Source organism: Oncorhynchus mykiss, chromosome 16 (assembly GCF_013265735.2).
Source record: "Oncorhynchus mykiss isolate Arlee chromosome 16, USDA_OmykA_1.1, whole genome shotgun sequence".
Lineage (NCBI taxonomy): Eukaryota > Metazoa > Chordata > Actinopteri > Salmoniformes > Salmonidae > Oncorhynchus > Oncorhynchus mykiss.
The window spans coordinates 53,581,224-53,597,951 of NC_048580.1; the positions used below are offsets into that span (position 1 = coordinate 53,581,224).

General features: G+C 44.5%; 1 protein-coding gene across 3 annotated transcripts in view; it reads left to right on the forward strand.

The window, feature by feature from the left end:
• vps13d (vacuolar protein sorting 13 homolog D) overlaps positions 1–16,728 on the forward strand; it is a 67,716-nt gene that overhangs the window by 49,167 nt on the left and 1,821 nt on the right. For all 3 annotated transcript variants that reach the window (XM_036947251.1, XM_036947253.1, XM_036947252.1), the window contains 4 exons: positions 3,407–3,574; positions 8,767–8,899; positions 9,118–9,313; positions 16,028–16,159. In XM_036947251.1, the coding sequence (XP_036803146.1) occupies positions 3,407–3,574; positions 8,767–8,899; positions 9,118–9,313; positions 16,028–16,159 (629 nt within the window). The remainder of the gene's footprint in view (positions 1–3,406; positions 3,575–8,766; positions 8,900–9,117; positions 9,314–16,027; positions 16,160–16,728) is intronic.

The window sequence follows — 16,728 nt, forward strand, 5'->3', positions numbered from 1 at the left end:
TTCATATCTCTGCCATATCTCTTACCACTAAACTATAGACCAGGGTCGTCTATTCCTTCAAATATCTCAGTGGTCCACAATTTCATATCTCTGCCATATCTCTTACCACTAAACTATAGACCAGGGTCGTCTATTCCTTTAAATATCTCAGTGGTCCACAATTTCATATCTCTGCCATATCTCTTACCACTAAACTATAGACCAGGGTCGTCTATTCCTTTAAATATCTCAGTGGTCCACAATTTCATATCTCTGCCATATCTCTTACCACTAAACTATAGACCAGGGTCGTCTATTCCTTTAAATATCTCAGTGGTCCACAATTTCATATCTCTGCCATATCTCTTACCACTAAACTATAGACCAGGGTCGTCTATTCCTTTAAATATCTCAGTGGTCCACAATTTCATATCTCTGCCATATCTCTTACCACTAAACTATAGACCAGGGTCGTCTATTCCTTTAAATATCTCAGTGGTCCACAATTTCATATCTCTGCCATATCTCTTACCACTAAACTATAGACCAGGGTCGTCTATTCCTTTAAATATCCCAGTGGTCCACAATTTCATATCTCTGCCATATCTCTTACCACTAAACTATAGACCAGGGTCGTCTATTCCTTTAAATATCTCAGTGGTCCACAATTTAATATCTCTGCCATATCTCTTACCACTAAACTATAGACCAGGGTCGTCTATTCCTTTAAATATCTCAGTGGTCCACAATTTCATATCTCTGCCATATCTCTTACCACTAAACTATAGACCAGGGTCGTCTATTCCTTTAAATATCTCAGTGGTCCACAATTTCATATCTCTGCCATATCTCTTACCACTAAACTATAGACCAGGGTCGTCTATTCCTTTAAATATCTCAGTGGTCCACAATTTCATATCTCTGCCATATCTCTTACCACTAAACTATAGACCAGGGTCGTCTATTCCTTTAAATATCTCAGTGGTCCACAATTTCATATCTCTGCCATATCTCTTACCACTAAACTATAGACCAGGGTCGTCTATTCCTTTAAATATCTCAGTGGTCCACAATTTCATATCTCTGCCATATCTCTTACCACTAAACTATAGACCAGGGTCGTCTATTCCTTTAAATATCTCAGTGGTCCACAATTTCATATCTCTGCCATATCTCTTACCACTAAACTATAGACCAGGGTCGTCTATTCCTTTAAATATCTCAGTGGTCCACAATTTCATATCTCTGCCATATCTCTTACCACTAAACTATAGACCAGGGTCGTCTATTCCTTTAAATATCTCAGTGGTCCACAATTTCATATCTCTGCCATATCTCTTACCACTAAACTATAGACCAGGGTCGTCTATTCCTTTAAATATCTCAGTGGTCCACAATTTCATATCTCTGCCATATCTCTTACCACTAAACTATAGACCAGGGTCGTCTATTCCTTTAAATATCCCAGTGGTCCACAATTTCATATCTCTGCCATATCTCTTACCACTAAACTATAGACCAGGGTCGTCTATTCCTTTAAATATCTCAGTGGTCCACAATTTCATATCTCTGCCATATCTCTTACCACTAAACTATAGACCAGGGTCGTCTATTCCTTTAAATATCTCAGTGGTCCACAATTTCATATCTCTGCCATATCTCTTACCACTAAACTATAGACCAGGGTCGTCTATTCCTTTAAATATCTCAGTGGTCCACAATTTCATATCTCTGCCATATCTCTTACCACTAAACTATAGACCAGGGTCGTCTATTCCTTTAAATATCTCAGTGGTCCACAATTTCATATCTCTGCCATATCTCTTACCACTAAACTATAGACCAGGGTCGTCTATTTCTTTAAATATCTCAGTGGTCCACAATTTCATATCTCTGCCATATCTCTTACCACTAAACTATAGACCAGGGTCGTCTATTCCTTTAAATATCCCAGTGGTCCACAATTTCATATCTCTGCCATATCTCTTACCACTAAACTATAGACCAGGGTCGTCTATTCCTTTAAATATCTCAGTGGTCCACAATTTCATATCTCTGCCATATCTCTTACCACTAAACTATAGACCAGGGTCGTCTATTCCTTTAAATATCTCAGTGGTCCACAATTTCATATCTCTGGGTGTTCAAATGCATCCCTCGTTGTAAAAGATTTAAAGATGTAGAAACAGATGTATGTAGACGGACTACATCTCCCTATTCATTTCAGTTGTTCAAATCAACATCCTTCCTCAAAAGAATAGTTTCAGGTCAATGCTCCCTATAGCACCACCTCCATATTACAGAGACAAAAAACCTAGACTTGGTCCTTGCTCTGCGTTCTCTTGCTACTTGGTTAAATCCAGAAGCTTGCTTGTCATGGCGTCCCATAGAAGAAAATGTTTTCACCCGCACAGATTACAAGACTTAATTTATTCCAATGTTCTTCTGAAACAATCTAAATTCAGATTTGGCCCTATCATTTCACACACCTTTTCTGTTTGTTTTCCATAATCCTGGTCTCCGGGTGGGAGGCCCTATCTACTTTCCCCTGTGGCATGACAATGGAGTGCACACACTTTCAGACATTCTTGGGGATGAGGGTCTCTGCGCATTCCAAGACATCCAACAAAAGCACAACCTGCCTGGCACCTTATTTTTCTACTTACAATTACGTTTGGTGATACCTTGGGAAACAAAGATCAGCCTTTATACCTTTCACAAGGTATTGCTTAGAAAAAGAGGTCTCGTCTCTGAAATGTATTCCCTTCTAGTAAAGGCCTCGTCCAAGCCTCTTTTTATTTGACAGATATTGGAATAAAGATCTACAATCATTCAACAATGTTCTCAATTGGCAAACAATATGGCACAGTATAGCTTTATATTCCAGAAATTCACAGAACTTATTTTACTCCCTGGAAATGATATCAAATCAAAGCCAAACCATCACATAATTGTACTCTCTGCTCTAATGACACTCAGGACACCTTCTTCCATATGATGTGGGAATGCTAAAGGGTCAAATACTTCTGGAATATGATCTGCCTTGTGCGCTCTGTTGTAATATCAAAAACAATCCCATGTTTACCATCTGTTCTACTACTTAATGACTCAAATGTAGCTCAAATGTAGAGCTCTCTGTTAAACAGAGACTGCTTTGGTGAGACAACATTTAAAAAAAATGTATCTCCCCAAAACAATCCTGGCAGGACTGTGGAGGAGGAGGCTCTTTGCAAGTATTATCCACACTGATTGTTTTAAATCAAACTTTTTCTAGTGTCTGGGCAATGGGTCAATGCTTCACTTCAAACTTCCATTCAAGCCTTGGTCACAGTGAAGTAACCAATCAGGTGCTGCTGCATCTCACAGCCAATCAGGTTTTGTTGCTGTTGCACTTCACAGCCAATCCCATTGATGTGTTCCTCTTCAGGAGCTGATTAGCCAGGCGGCTCAGATACTCGGTTCGGTGGACTTCCTGGGGAACCCCATGGGACTGCTCAATGATGTCACCGAGGGCGTCTCTGAGCTTATCAAGTACGGCAATGTGGGCGGGCTCATCCGCAACGTCACACACGGAGTGTCCAACTCCGCCGCCAAGGTAACGTTGTTGGGGTTTACCTTCCTGTTTACTTGTGCTCTGTGTTGATGTTGATTGTGTTTAACTTTGCATTATGAAATTACAGTAGGTGTCCCAGTTTCAAGACTACTAAGCTGAAATGAGGCAATGTGGAAATGGGGCGAGGCGAAGGTCTCCTCCTTGATGTGACACGCACACACACACACACACACACAGGTTCTGTGCGCTGAGGCTTTTCTATCACTTTCCATGAAAATTGGCCTCTGCTTACTTTGATGGATCAGTGCGTGTATCAGCTCTGTCACTAAATGTTATGTGGCTTCCAGGAAAGGAGATGGAACAGCACAGAAAGAGCGCATTATCGTTGTATTATCGTTGTACCTGACCCTAGGGCTGACCAACTCTTAGCAAACATCTAAAATATTGTTATATTTAATGGATACTCTTAGTGAATACATAGAGGATATGACACTTTTACAGCAGGTCTGTCTGTATATGTTCTATTTTCTTGATCAGTAGCCTTCCAAGGACCAGTGTAATGCCCCAACCCTTTGGCCATTCTGTCCCTGAACAGTAATCAGTTCCTCTTCATTACAATGAGACGTGTCCTGGGGGGCACTGTTCCACGCTAAAGGACCCATTCTGGTTTTGGAACGTTGTCAGTCCAGAACCCAGCCATTTAGCCCCAAGTCCTCCTCTCTCCCCTATCCTCTGCCAGCTCTCAGCAGGCCTCTGGAAGATACAGGCAGCCCCACACACTCCCCCTGCCAAACTGTGTCAGCCAGCTTAATGTCAGTCAGCTCACTCTCTTTCTGTCTCCCCCCCCTCTCTCTCTTTCTGTGCTCTAGTGCTCTCTCATTCCCTCCCTCCCCCTCTCTCTGTCTCTCTTTGTCCCCTCTCCCTGCACGGCAATTTACTCGTATTTGTGCTGCGGCATTGATGTCATGAATATCAGACAGCCAGTAGGCCCGGTCACACAGCCCTTGTCCTAGCTCTTGACCAGCCCATGGCCCCAGGCCCACACACACCACTCACGTCCTGCCCCAGATTTCAGCTCTGCTTTGCAACTGTAACTTGCTGTTGCTTATTGCAAATGGAATCCCTGTGTCTGCCTACGCTCGGGAACACACACATTGAGGTTGTGAGATCCTGGCACACCAACTTTTCCCATTGAGGCTAATCCATAATCCTAGTTTAAAGCAGCTCTGCTCCTGTTGACTGGTTGAAATCTTTGTATCTGCGATTCTAAACACTGTCAAGGCAGTGTCCTGTAACGTTTGCTCTCCTGAAAATGAAGGATGACTTCTTCTCCACTGACTTGACATACTCCTCCCTCTCTGAAGAAAACAAAATGTCATCATTAGTTTACTTTCATGTTTTTCTTTCTTCCAATCAAATTGTGAACAATCGCTTTGTTTGCTGAACAATAATAAAATAGGAGGAGCCCCTATGCACACGGGCATGCCCACACACATATACACACACACACGCACACACAGGGGTGTCCAACTTCTAATAAAAATGGCTTGCCAAGATGTGTGCCTTGTAAAAATTCGATGCCACAGTATTCAATGGACAAAAGTGAATCTCCCAATGGTATTTAAGTGTCTTTATGAAATGAATGAGCTTGTTATTAACTCATTTAAATCAGCTCAAGAAGTATGGTGTCAAAAAGAAGCAAAACACTAGTTTCGTCACTTAACCATGTTAAACCAGTCATCTAATTGTTCATCATTTCTCACTTGAAACGTCCTCTCACTGTCACTTGGGTTTATTTTCAGCAAACTGAACCTGTGTAAATATTTGTATGAACATAACAAGATTCAACAACTGAGATAGAAACTGAACAAGTTCCACAGACATGTGACTCACGGAAATGGAATAATGTGTACCTGAACAAAGGGGGGGGGGGGGGGGGGGGGTCAAAATCAAAAGTAACAGTCAGTAACTGGTTTGGCCACCAGCTGCATTAAGTACTGCATTAAGTACTGCAGTATCTCCTCATGGACTGCACCAGATTTGACAGTTCTTGCTGTGATATGTTACCCCACTCTTCCACCAAGGCACCTGCAAGTTCCTGGACATTTCTGGGGGGAATGGCCCGAGCCCTCATGCTCTGATCCAACAGGTCCCAGACATGCTCAATGGGATTGAGATCCGGGCTCTTCGCTGGCCATAGCAGTAACACTGACATTCCTGTCTCGCAGGAAATCACGCACAGAACGCGCAGTATGGCTGGTGGCATTGTCGTGCTGGAGGGTCATGTCGGGATGAGCCTGCAAGAAGGGTACCACATGAGGGAGGAGGATGTCTTCCTTGTAACGCACAGCATTGAGATTACCTGCAATGACAACAATCTCAGTCCGATGATGCTGTGACACACCACCCCAGACCATGACGGACCCTCCACCTCCAAAACGATCCCGCTCCAGAGTACAGGCCTCAGTGTAACACTCATTCCTTCAACGATAAATGCGAGTCCGACCATCACCCCTGGTGAGACAAAACCGAGACTCGTCAGTGAAGAGCCAGTCCTGTCTGGTCCAGTGAAGGTGGGTTTGTGCCCAAAGGCGACGTTGTTTCCGGTGATGTCTGGTGATGACCTGCCTTACAACAGGCCTACAAGCCCTCAGTCCAGCCTCTCTCAGCCTATTGCGGACAGTCTGAGCATTGATGGAGGGATTGTGCATTCCTGGTGTAACTCGAGCAGTTGTTATTGCCATCCTGTACCTGTCCCGCAGGTGTGATGTTCGAATGTACCTGATCCTGTGCAGGTGTTGTTACACGACGATCAGCTGTCCGACCTGTCTCCCTGTAGCGCTGTCTTAGGTGTCTCACAGTACGGACACTGCAATTTATTGCCTTGACCACATCTGTAGTCCTCATTCCTCCTTGCAGCATGCCTCAGGCACATTCACGCAGATGACCAGGGACCCTGGGCATCTTTCTTTTGGTGTTTTTCAGAGTCAGTAGAAAGGCCTCTTTGGTGTCCTAAGTTTTCATAACTGAATTGCCTACCTTCTGTAAGCTGTCTTAACGACCTTTCCACAGGTGAATGTTCATTAATGGTTTATGGTTCATTGAACAAGCATGGGAAACAGTGTTTAAACCCTTTACAATGAAGATCTGTGAAGTTATTTGGATTTTTACTAATTATCTTTGAAGACACGGTCCTGAAAAAGGGATGTTTCTTTTTGTTGAGTTTAGCTGAGTTTAGTTTATGTAGGCCTCTACAGCCGTGAACCTTTGGTCTAACTGCTTCTGCATTTCCACTTGATGGTTGTTATGCTTCCTTTATGGATGTTATTTTTCTCCTTTTTATGGGTTGGTCTGCTCAACTCATTCCCTGGCCCGGGTAGCAGACCTTCTACTAAAAACTCTTGCTGTATAGACCTATTTGACACCTTCCATATACATAGCTAGCCTACACTGAGGACATTATTGCAGGTTTAATTGAGAGACTTCAAAAGTATTGATAGGAAATGGAACTAAATGGAACTAAATATTGGCGTGCACATGTTTATGTTTGTGCGCGTGTTATGTTGCAGCTGGTCACCTACACACCACATGTAAAACCACACTGAATAGTTTCCTTGTTCCTTGCTGGGTTTAGTTTCATCTGATGCACCTTCACCCCTTTAATGACTGACACTCCATGTAATCTCTGAGATCCCTTCCTTGATCACCCAACGTTAACACACCAGACGGGCCTCAGTTTCACATTGTGTGTGTCCTTCAGCATAGAAGGGGAGGAGGGGGTGTAAACTTGAAAGCATCTTTATCGCAAACTCACTCCTCACCCCCTTGGGGATACAGGTCTGGTACGTACATTGGTTTAGTTTCACAAAGAGGGGGAATAAAATAAAAAAAATTGAGAAGGAGAGAGTTCGTGCTGGCCTTCCAATGAACTCTCCGGGGACTTTGCTTGGCAAGGTCATCCCAAGTTCAGTCTTGGCGCTGGCTGCAGAGCGGCGGAGGGCCCGGGTGTGTTTACACAGAACCCAGCCTCCTCTGGGGAGCTTCCCCCGTAACACAAACCCACTTCCAGCAGGCACCTGCTGGGTGGAAGGGAGGAGAGGGGATAGGAGGAGGGGGAGAGAGGTCAGCGCTGGGGAAAGATGGGGGTGTGAAGGCACTCCACTCCAGCAGACAAATTACTTGCTGATTATATTGGCCAGATGGATAAGGCAGGCGCTGTGCAAAATCAGTTCTTCTCTATCAGTCCCTCCTGTCCTTCTAGTTCAGTTGTGGAGGATGAGAACCAGCCAACCAGCATTGGGCTACTGTAGAACTTTTTCACTCAGTGAGGTTGTGAGCTCTGGATATGTGACACGTATTTGTCTTTTAATATGGTCACTCAACAGCAGCTCATCTCAGGATTCACTGGTAAACGGTAAAAGGAACTAAATTGGGCTTGGAATTGCCAGGGACCTCACAATATGATATTATCATGATACTTAGGTGCCGATATGTATTGTGATTGTATATTAATTGCGATTCAATACTGCAATTTTATTGTGATTTAGATTTTTTTATATATATATTGCTCTCTATATCTGTGGCAGAAGGACAAGAGAATAAATGAGAAAGTTTTGCCTCAAGAAGATGAAGAACATGCTATAGAAAGAGATACCAGAGTTTTGGCACAGGAACAGCCAACTAGCGCTAGCTAACGTTAACTAACAACAAAAAATGCTCAATACTTGGAGTCATTATCTATATAATATTGTGATACTGTATCGATTTCTTCCCCCATCACTAGAAAGAAATTGACAACATTTACAGTATGAGTTAGGTGGTTTTGTTGGATGGCTTCGACTTGAGTTAGTATCCTTTATAAGTTTGAAAGAGAGAAAGACATCATGCTTGTGTGAATTGAAAGGTATTTGACTGGGACAAATAAGAGCCAATCCATCATTCCACTGCAAGGCCTAGTGTGAGGGCTGCACTGGTCTAATGGCCCCTACATAGTGTGTGGGAGCACTATGTGGTCGAACTGAATCTTAATACCTTTTAAAATAATTTATGTATATAGAAGGGTGGCCAAAACTGAGCCTTGAGGTACACCTTTTCTAAGAAGTGATAAATAGACGTGATTCTGCATTATTCAAGACTATTTCCAAATACTGTGTATAAAGCATGCTTGAAATGAAGGGTTTTGCTGATATGGTGTGAAAAAGACTGACCGAAGAGACTCTCTCTCTCTGTCTTAGTTTGCAGGGACTTTGTCGGACGGGTTGGGCAAGACCATGGACAATCGACATCAAAACGAAAGAGAGTACATCCGTTACCATGGCGCCACCAGCGGAGAGCATCTGGTGGCTGGGATTCATGGATTGGCTCATGGTATGTACTATTACAGTAATACTGTAGTGCTACTAATAATACTGTAGTAATACCACTGACTGTAGTCTCTTTCACGTTCAATATGGCAATTGCATTTCATTACTCAAACATTAGATAGATCCGCTGGGTTCTATCAGGCCTTTTTCATCTGTAATACATCAGAATCCATTTAGCTGTTCGTGAAGGGTCACACCTGGTTCTTATCTGGTGTCTCACAGGTATCATCGGAGGGTTGACCAGCGTCATCACTTCCACAGTGGAGGGGGTGAAGACTGAGGGAGGAGTCAGCGGCTTCTTCTCTGGCCTGGGGAAAGGTCTGGTTGGTACGGTGACCAAGCCGGTGGCCGGTGCACTGGACTTTGCCTCTGAGACAGCACAGACGGTCCGAGACATGGCCAGCCTCAGTAACCACAGGTAAGTGCCTAAACCCGGAGAGACATGTCATAACACCAATTTTACCATGAGAATTACTCCTAAATGGCAACTTTCAAAGAAAAACCATTAGATCCCTGCCACTCTCAATGGGAACCAATCGCTTAAAAAATGCTTGCTATTTCCTAAGAGGATGATGTCATCCTCCTGAGGAGGAGGAGCTGGCCAGTCAGGGGTCTACTCGCATTCATATTTTTAATGACCGGTATGCGCCCACACCATTCTGTTGTTGGGGTATGCCCACACCATTCCAACACAGAAAAGCTGCTACTAGCATACTTACAGTCCCTGGTTCGAATCCAGGCTGTATCACATCCGGCTGTGATTAGGAGTCCCATAGGGCGGCACACTATTGGCCCAGCGTCGTCCAGGTATGGCTGGTGTAGGCCGTCATTGTAAATAAGAATTTGTTCTTAACTGACTTGCCTAGTTAAATGAGGGTTAAATAAAACGTATTTTTTACTAATGTAAATCTCCATCCCACCTAACGGGCAAATATCCAGTGGTCTTTTCAAACAGCTCTTACACTAAAAGGGCATTATCATTTTCACAATTTCACAATATTGTTCCAACCTCCATAGTGTGGAAATATATAAAAAACACAATACATTCTAGTTTGACTGCACTGGGCCTTTAATAACATGTAACATGCCTAACTATTTCACTCAATGTAATTAATTATAGGTCATATTTCATAGAAATCTGAAAACACTGGACAGTTACTTTAATATGGTGCAGGTTCTCATGTATTTCTTCAGAATGTTGTGTGACACTTACATACTCCTATTTGTGCACGCCAACTAAACCCACCAGATGTGCTTGTAAATGCCACCTGCCATTTTTAATGGGGTCGGCTGGGTCAAGCCTCTCCCCCAATTAGAGTCTATAGCAGCGCAGCATGGCAGGTAACGGTCCTCACAGCCACTCTCTTTAACTCACACAGACACAAGGTGTGACACCTACTGACTGGGCTCAGCACTGTTTTTTTTGGAGCCTGTCTCTGTCCTCTCCAGCTCTCACTGGTTTTAAAGCCACAAGCAGGTTGTATTACACAGGCTGTCTGGGAGTTCAAGCCATTTATACAGTGTGTGTATACATTAGGCAGACCAAGCGCCCAATGGCATTTGTGTACTTGGAATGGTAAATATAACAGATTGCACTAATGCATGTCACTGTGGGTGGTGTGTGTGTGTGGGGGGGGTGTTGACTAGGAAATGTTGTCTGTTTGGGAGGATTGTGTGTGATTTTTATTTTTTAACTAGGCAAGTCAGTTAAGAACAAGTTCTTATTTACAATGAAGGCCTCCTGCGGGGACGTGGACTGGGATAAAAAATGAAATACAAATGTAGGACAAAACACACATCGCAACGAGACAACACTAAATAAAGAAAGACCTAAGACAATATCAACGGCAGCAACACATGAAAACACAGCAGGGTGACAACACCATGACAGCAACACCACATGATAGCAACACCACATGGTAGCAGCAAAAAACATGATAGAAATATTATTGGGCACAGACACCAGCACAAAGGTCAATAAGGTAGAGACAACAATACATAACGTTAAGCAGCCACAACTGTCAGTAAGTGTGTCCATGATTGAGTATTTGAATGAAGAGATTGAGATAAAACTGTCCAGTTTGAGTGTTTGTTGCAGCTCGTTCCAGTCGCTAGCTGCAGCGAACTGAAAAGAGGAGCGACCCAGTGATGTGTGTGCTTTCGGGACCTTTAACAGAATGTGACTGGCAGAATGGGTGTTGTATGTGGAGGATGATGGCTGCATTAGGTATCTCAGATAGTGAGGCTTAAGAGGGTTTTATAAATAAGCATCAACCAGTGTGTCTTGCGATGTGTATACAGAGAAGACCCATTTACAGAGGAGTATAGAGTGCTGTGATGTGTCCTATTAGGAGCATTGGTGGCAAATCTGATGACCGAAAGGTAAAGAACATCTAGCCGCTCGAGATCTGTAAATGATGTTGTCGTAATCTAGCATGGGTAGAATGGTCATCTGAATCAGGGTTAGTTTGGCAGCTGGGGTGAAAGAGGAGTGATTACGATAGAGGAAACCAAGTCTAGATTTAACCTTAGTCTGCAGCTTTGATATGTGCTGAGAGAAGGACAGTGTACCGTCTAGCCAAACTCCCAAGTACTTGTATGAGGTGACAAACCTCAAGCTCTCTCAGAGGTAGTAATCACACTGGTGGGGATAGGGGCATTCTTCTTACCAAACCACATGGTCTTTGTTTTGGAGGTGTTCAGAACAAGGTAAGGGCAGAATAAGCTTGTTGGACACTAAGAAAGCGTTGTTGTAGAGCGTTTAACACAAAATCCGGGGAGGTGCCAGCTGAGTATAAAACTGTATCTGCATATAAAGGGATGAGAGCGCTTTCTACTGCTTGAGCTATGTTGATGTAAATTGAGAAGAGCGTGGGGCCTAGGATCGAGCCTTGGGGTACTCCCTTGGTGACAGGCAGTGGCTGAGACAGCACATGTTCTGACTTTATACACTGCATTCCTTGAGAGGTAGTTAGCAAACCAGGCCAAAGACCCCTCAGACACCAATACTCTTTAGCCGACCCACAAGAATGGAATGGTCTAGCATATCAAAAGCTTTGGCCAAGTCAATAAAAATAGCAGCACACCATTGCATAGAATCAAGGGCAATGGTGACATCATTTAGGACCTTTTAAGGTTGCGGTGACACATCAATAACGTGAGCGGAAACCAGATTGCATACCCAAGGAGAATATTATGGACATCAAGAAAGCCCGTGTTTGCATTTAAGGGGTTGATTTAGAGGTGTGTGCGTGTACAGGGAACAATAAGGGACCTGCAGATGAACTGTTTCTGCTGTATGAGGGAGGGGAGCGGAGGAGAAGGGAGAGGAGGTGGGAGGGGCATCCGAAGCGTGCCTGCCACAGTGTGTCTACAAGTTCAGCCAGAGTTCAACCCAGAGAATGTGCCGGAATCATGGTTCACAGCAGACACTGACCACGCTATCACACCCACTTAATAACACACTCACACAGGTAGACTAAACACACACACTAATGCTTTCACTCGCATACACACTTACACTCTCACATACCAACACACTCACATACTAACACACATGCTCCCCAACACTGTCATGCCTATTAATCAAGCAGTGATATTGATGTGATACCATCGCATACAGAAGAAAAGCTGTAAAATGATTTAAAGGAACAATGGTGGGGTTATATACAGTTCCTCCCTACTGTGGATTGAGTTGCTCATCACATGACCTTCTTCACTGTGCACATGAAGCCCTTTCTCTTTACCCTCTGTATGACTGGCTCAGATCACATCTCCAGAAAAGCACACACTAGGAAATAAACAAGTCAATGAGAAGCAGACGTTGTGTGATGGTTCGCACTCCCCTTGCTCTCCTGCCCTGCTCGTGAACTCTCCCTCCTGTCTTTCACACAACCCTCCCGCCACACACACACAATCTCACCCACCCGTCTCTCTCTCTCACACACACACACACACATACACACACACACACACACACACACACACACACACACACACACACTCTCCTTCCCTCGGTCCTGGCAACCCTCTAGAGCCAGCTCAATTACAATTCCCAAACAAAGCGGGAGGGACGCACTCCTCACATCTCCTCAGCACACTGTCAACTCAGTCCTAGGCATTCTTTCACTACAGTGCACTACACTGAGGAGAAACAGAACATTAGACCCATCTTTTCAAAACCTGCTTATGGGAAAGATATACAGCACATTACAGTGCGTAATTGACCTAGGTAGCAGTGTTGTTGATATATTTGTCATGGATTGTCATCAGATTTAGACGCGTATTCAATCTGTTGGTTTAAATGAATGAACCAAGGAGAAATCTACACTATGCACAAAGCAAGTCCACCCACTCTTTCTGGTCCAACATAGAACATGAGCATGACAACAGCAGCGACTTCACAGTGAAACCACAGGGCTGGAAAGTGAGAGGAGAGGAATGTTTTTATTTTGTCAACCCTGCGTAAGAAATGCCAGACAGACATGCTAATGATGTGTCTCGCCACAAGCCATCTACACACTGGTAAGGAATGTGTTTTAGCATAACCGCCATTCCACATCTTTAGGAGGATGGGGGTTATTCCACCCTCATTCCACATCTCTAGAAGGATGGGGGTTATTCCACCCGCATTCCACATCTCTAGGAGGATGGGGGTTATTCCACCCGCATTCCACATCTCTAGGAGGATGGTGGTTATTCCACCCGCATTCCACATCTCTAGGAGGATGGGGGTTATTCCACCCGCATTCCACATCTCTAGGAGGATGGGGGTTATTCCACCCGCATTCCACATCTCTAGGAGGATGGGGGTTATTCCACCCGCATTCCACATCTCTAGGAGGATGGGGGTTATTCCACCCGCATTCCACATCTCTAGGAGGATGGGGGTTATTCCACCCGCATTCCAAGATATTCACTTCTGTACAGTTGAGACATTTCATATAATCTATCTTCCAACAAGGTATACCTCTCTGCAGTGCATGCCATGAACACTTGAGCCAAATGCTGTTAGGTGTTCACTCACGGCTGTAGGGTCACATTTTATAAGCTCCATAAGATTTTCAAATGGAGGAACTACCAACTGAGCTTGTCCAATAGGAAAGGTCCTAAGTGACCTCCTCATATATCAATTTGGATTTGCAAATTCAGCCTTCCAGATTGCATAGTGGAGTTACTAGCATATTGCTTATGCAGTAACTACCCATCCAATCTGCATGAAGTGCCTAGGGCCAGGGGCAATGTAGGAGATTGGGCGGTGCTGTCTCCTGGAGGAGAACGGCCGGAGCAGGGCGGTGCTGTCTCCTGGAGGAGAACGGCCGGAACTGCCCACAAGGCTGGAACGCTTCTCGCATGTCACAGCTACGCTGCCATTCTAGTGGACCTGGCTTGTCCTACGCTATTCACACTGATGTGGAGCTGTGCCTCCCCCCCATTTCTCACCTGTGGCTGACAACGGCCAGCGCCTCTCTTCATCTCTGTGTCCACACACCCACCTACTTACTTACTTACTTACCTAGCCGGCCAGCCAGCCCAAGGAGCCCCCATCATATACAGCCCCCTGGCTCCCGGCGCCCAGACTGCCCACAAGCTCCCATTCCACCACAGCAGCGGCTCCAGCTGCAGACAGCCTGGAACCTGTCTCTCCCCAAGAAAAGCAAACCCCCGCAGCCCAGCCGGGTAGAGCAGAGCAGCACAGTGCCGCCTTTGGGAATCCACCAGAGCCCATCGGGCCCTAATCAAAAGACCGCAGCCCCGGCAGATTCAAGCCAGATGTGGGAATTCCAGCCGGGGCCGGGCTGACTGGCAGCCGGAATGAGAGGGGAGGTGGAGGGGTTATCTGAAGGGGAAGTGAAACCTTAGCTCAGACCTGGCATAGGCAGGCTGGCACCAGGGCACTGTGTGACCTCTTCACCTCTCAACAGCCTCACAGGTCCTTTCCAATCTGTATCAGTCTCAACCAGGGTTCTATAAACCACCGTACGCACTGTGTTGACCTGCCATGTTGACACCGTTTTGGCTCATATGTAAAGCTGCTGGCATATTGATGCTGTGTATTTCATGAAGCTGCTGGCTAAGCTGTTATATTGATGCTGTGTATTTCATGAAGCTACTGGCTAAGCTGTTATATTGATGCTGTGTATTTCATGAAGCTACTGGCATATTGATGCTGTGTATTTCATAAAGCTGCTGGTTAAGCTGTTATATTGATGCTGTGTATTTCATAAAGCTGCTGGCTAAGCTGTTATATTGATGCTGTGTATTTCATAAAGCTGCTGGCTAAGCTGTTATATTGATGCTGTGTATTTCATGAAGCTGCTGGCTAAGCTGTTATATTGATGCTGTGTATTTCATAAAGCTGCTGGCTAAGCTGTTATATTGATGCTGTGTATTTCATAAAGCTGCTGGCTAAGCTGTTATATTGATGCTGTGTATTTCATAAAGCTGCTGGCTAAGCTGTTATATTGATGCTGTGTATTTCATGAAGCTGCTGGCTAAGCTGTTATATTGATGCTGTGTATTTCATAAAGCTGCTGGCTAAGCTGTTATATTGATGCTGTGTATTTCATAAAGCTGCTGGCTAAGCTGTTATATTGATGCTGTGTATTTCATGAAGCTGCTGGCTAAGCTGTTATATTGATGTTGTGTATTTCATGAAGCTGCTGGCTAAGATGTTATATTGATGCTGTGTATTTCATCAAGCTGCTGGCTAAGCTGTTATTGATGCGGTGTATTTCATCAAGCTGCTGTCTAAGCTGTTATATTGATGCTGTGTATTTCATCAAGCTGCTGTCTAAGCTGTTATATTGATGCTGTGTATTTCATGAAGCTGCTGGCTAAGCTGTTATATTGATGCTGTGTATTTCATCAAGCTGCTGTCTAAGCTGTTATATTGATGCGGTGTATTTCATCAAGCTGCTGGCTAAGCTGTTATTGATGCGGTGTATTTCATCAAGCTGCTGTCTAAGCTGTTATATTGATGCTGTGTATTTCATCAAGCTGCTGTCTAAGCTGTTATATTGATGCTGTGTATTTCATCAAGCTGCTGTCTAAGCTGTTATATTGATGCTGTGTATTTGGCAAGCGATACTGACTGCTGACGCTGCTCTTTGTTTTCCATCCTGTGTTGCAGGTTGAGTGTGCTGCGGGTGAGGAAGCCACGATGCTGTAAAGGACCCCAGGGCCTGCTGCCCCGCTTCTCCTCCACCCAGGCCGACGGACAGGAGCAGCTCTTCCACCTCACTGACAGCATCCACTCTGAGTTGTGAGTCACACTCCTGTTCTAAGCTTCCAGAGTTAAGCCACTGTCTGGCCAGTCACCCTTGTTTTGGTTGGACAACAGTGTAAGAACAGTGGCCACAGTGTGTGCAGACTTGCTCCAGCCCTGCTCTAACACTCCTGATTCAACTCGTCTTTCATTTACACCATGATGAGTTGGTGATGATCTGGAACAAAAGTCTGCTGAATATGTTGACTTATTTAAAAGGTTTGGAGAAACTCACATCTGATTGATCTGATTTAATATTGCATTACGTTTAAGTTTATTAATAAAGATGTAGTATCTCCAGAGTAAGAAAGACGGGTAACTAGCCTTTATCCAGTCTTTCTGCTGGCCCTGAGAGCGTTTGTCTTCTCACAGGCTAATAAATCCAGAGGCAGCAGAACCCTGTCTCTAGCCATTGACCTCTGACCCTAGAGATGTTAACCAGACAATTACTCAGCTCAGCCTCTGGGCTGCCTAGGTCACACCATGTTTGTTAACGTTAGCATGTGTTGTGCAAAGCTCATGTGCGAGTTTTAGGAAATGACATGCATAGTGGTTACTTGAAAATA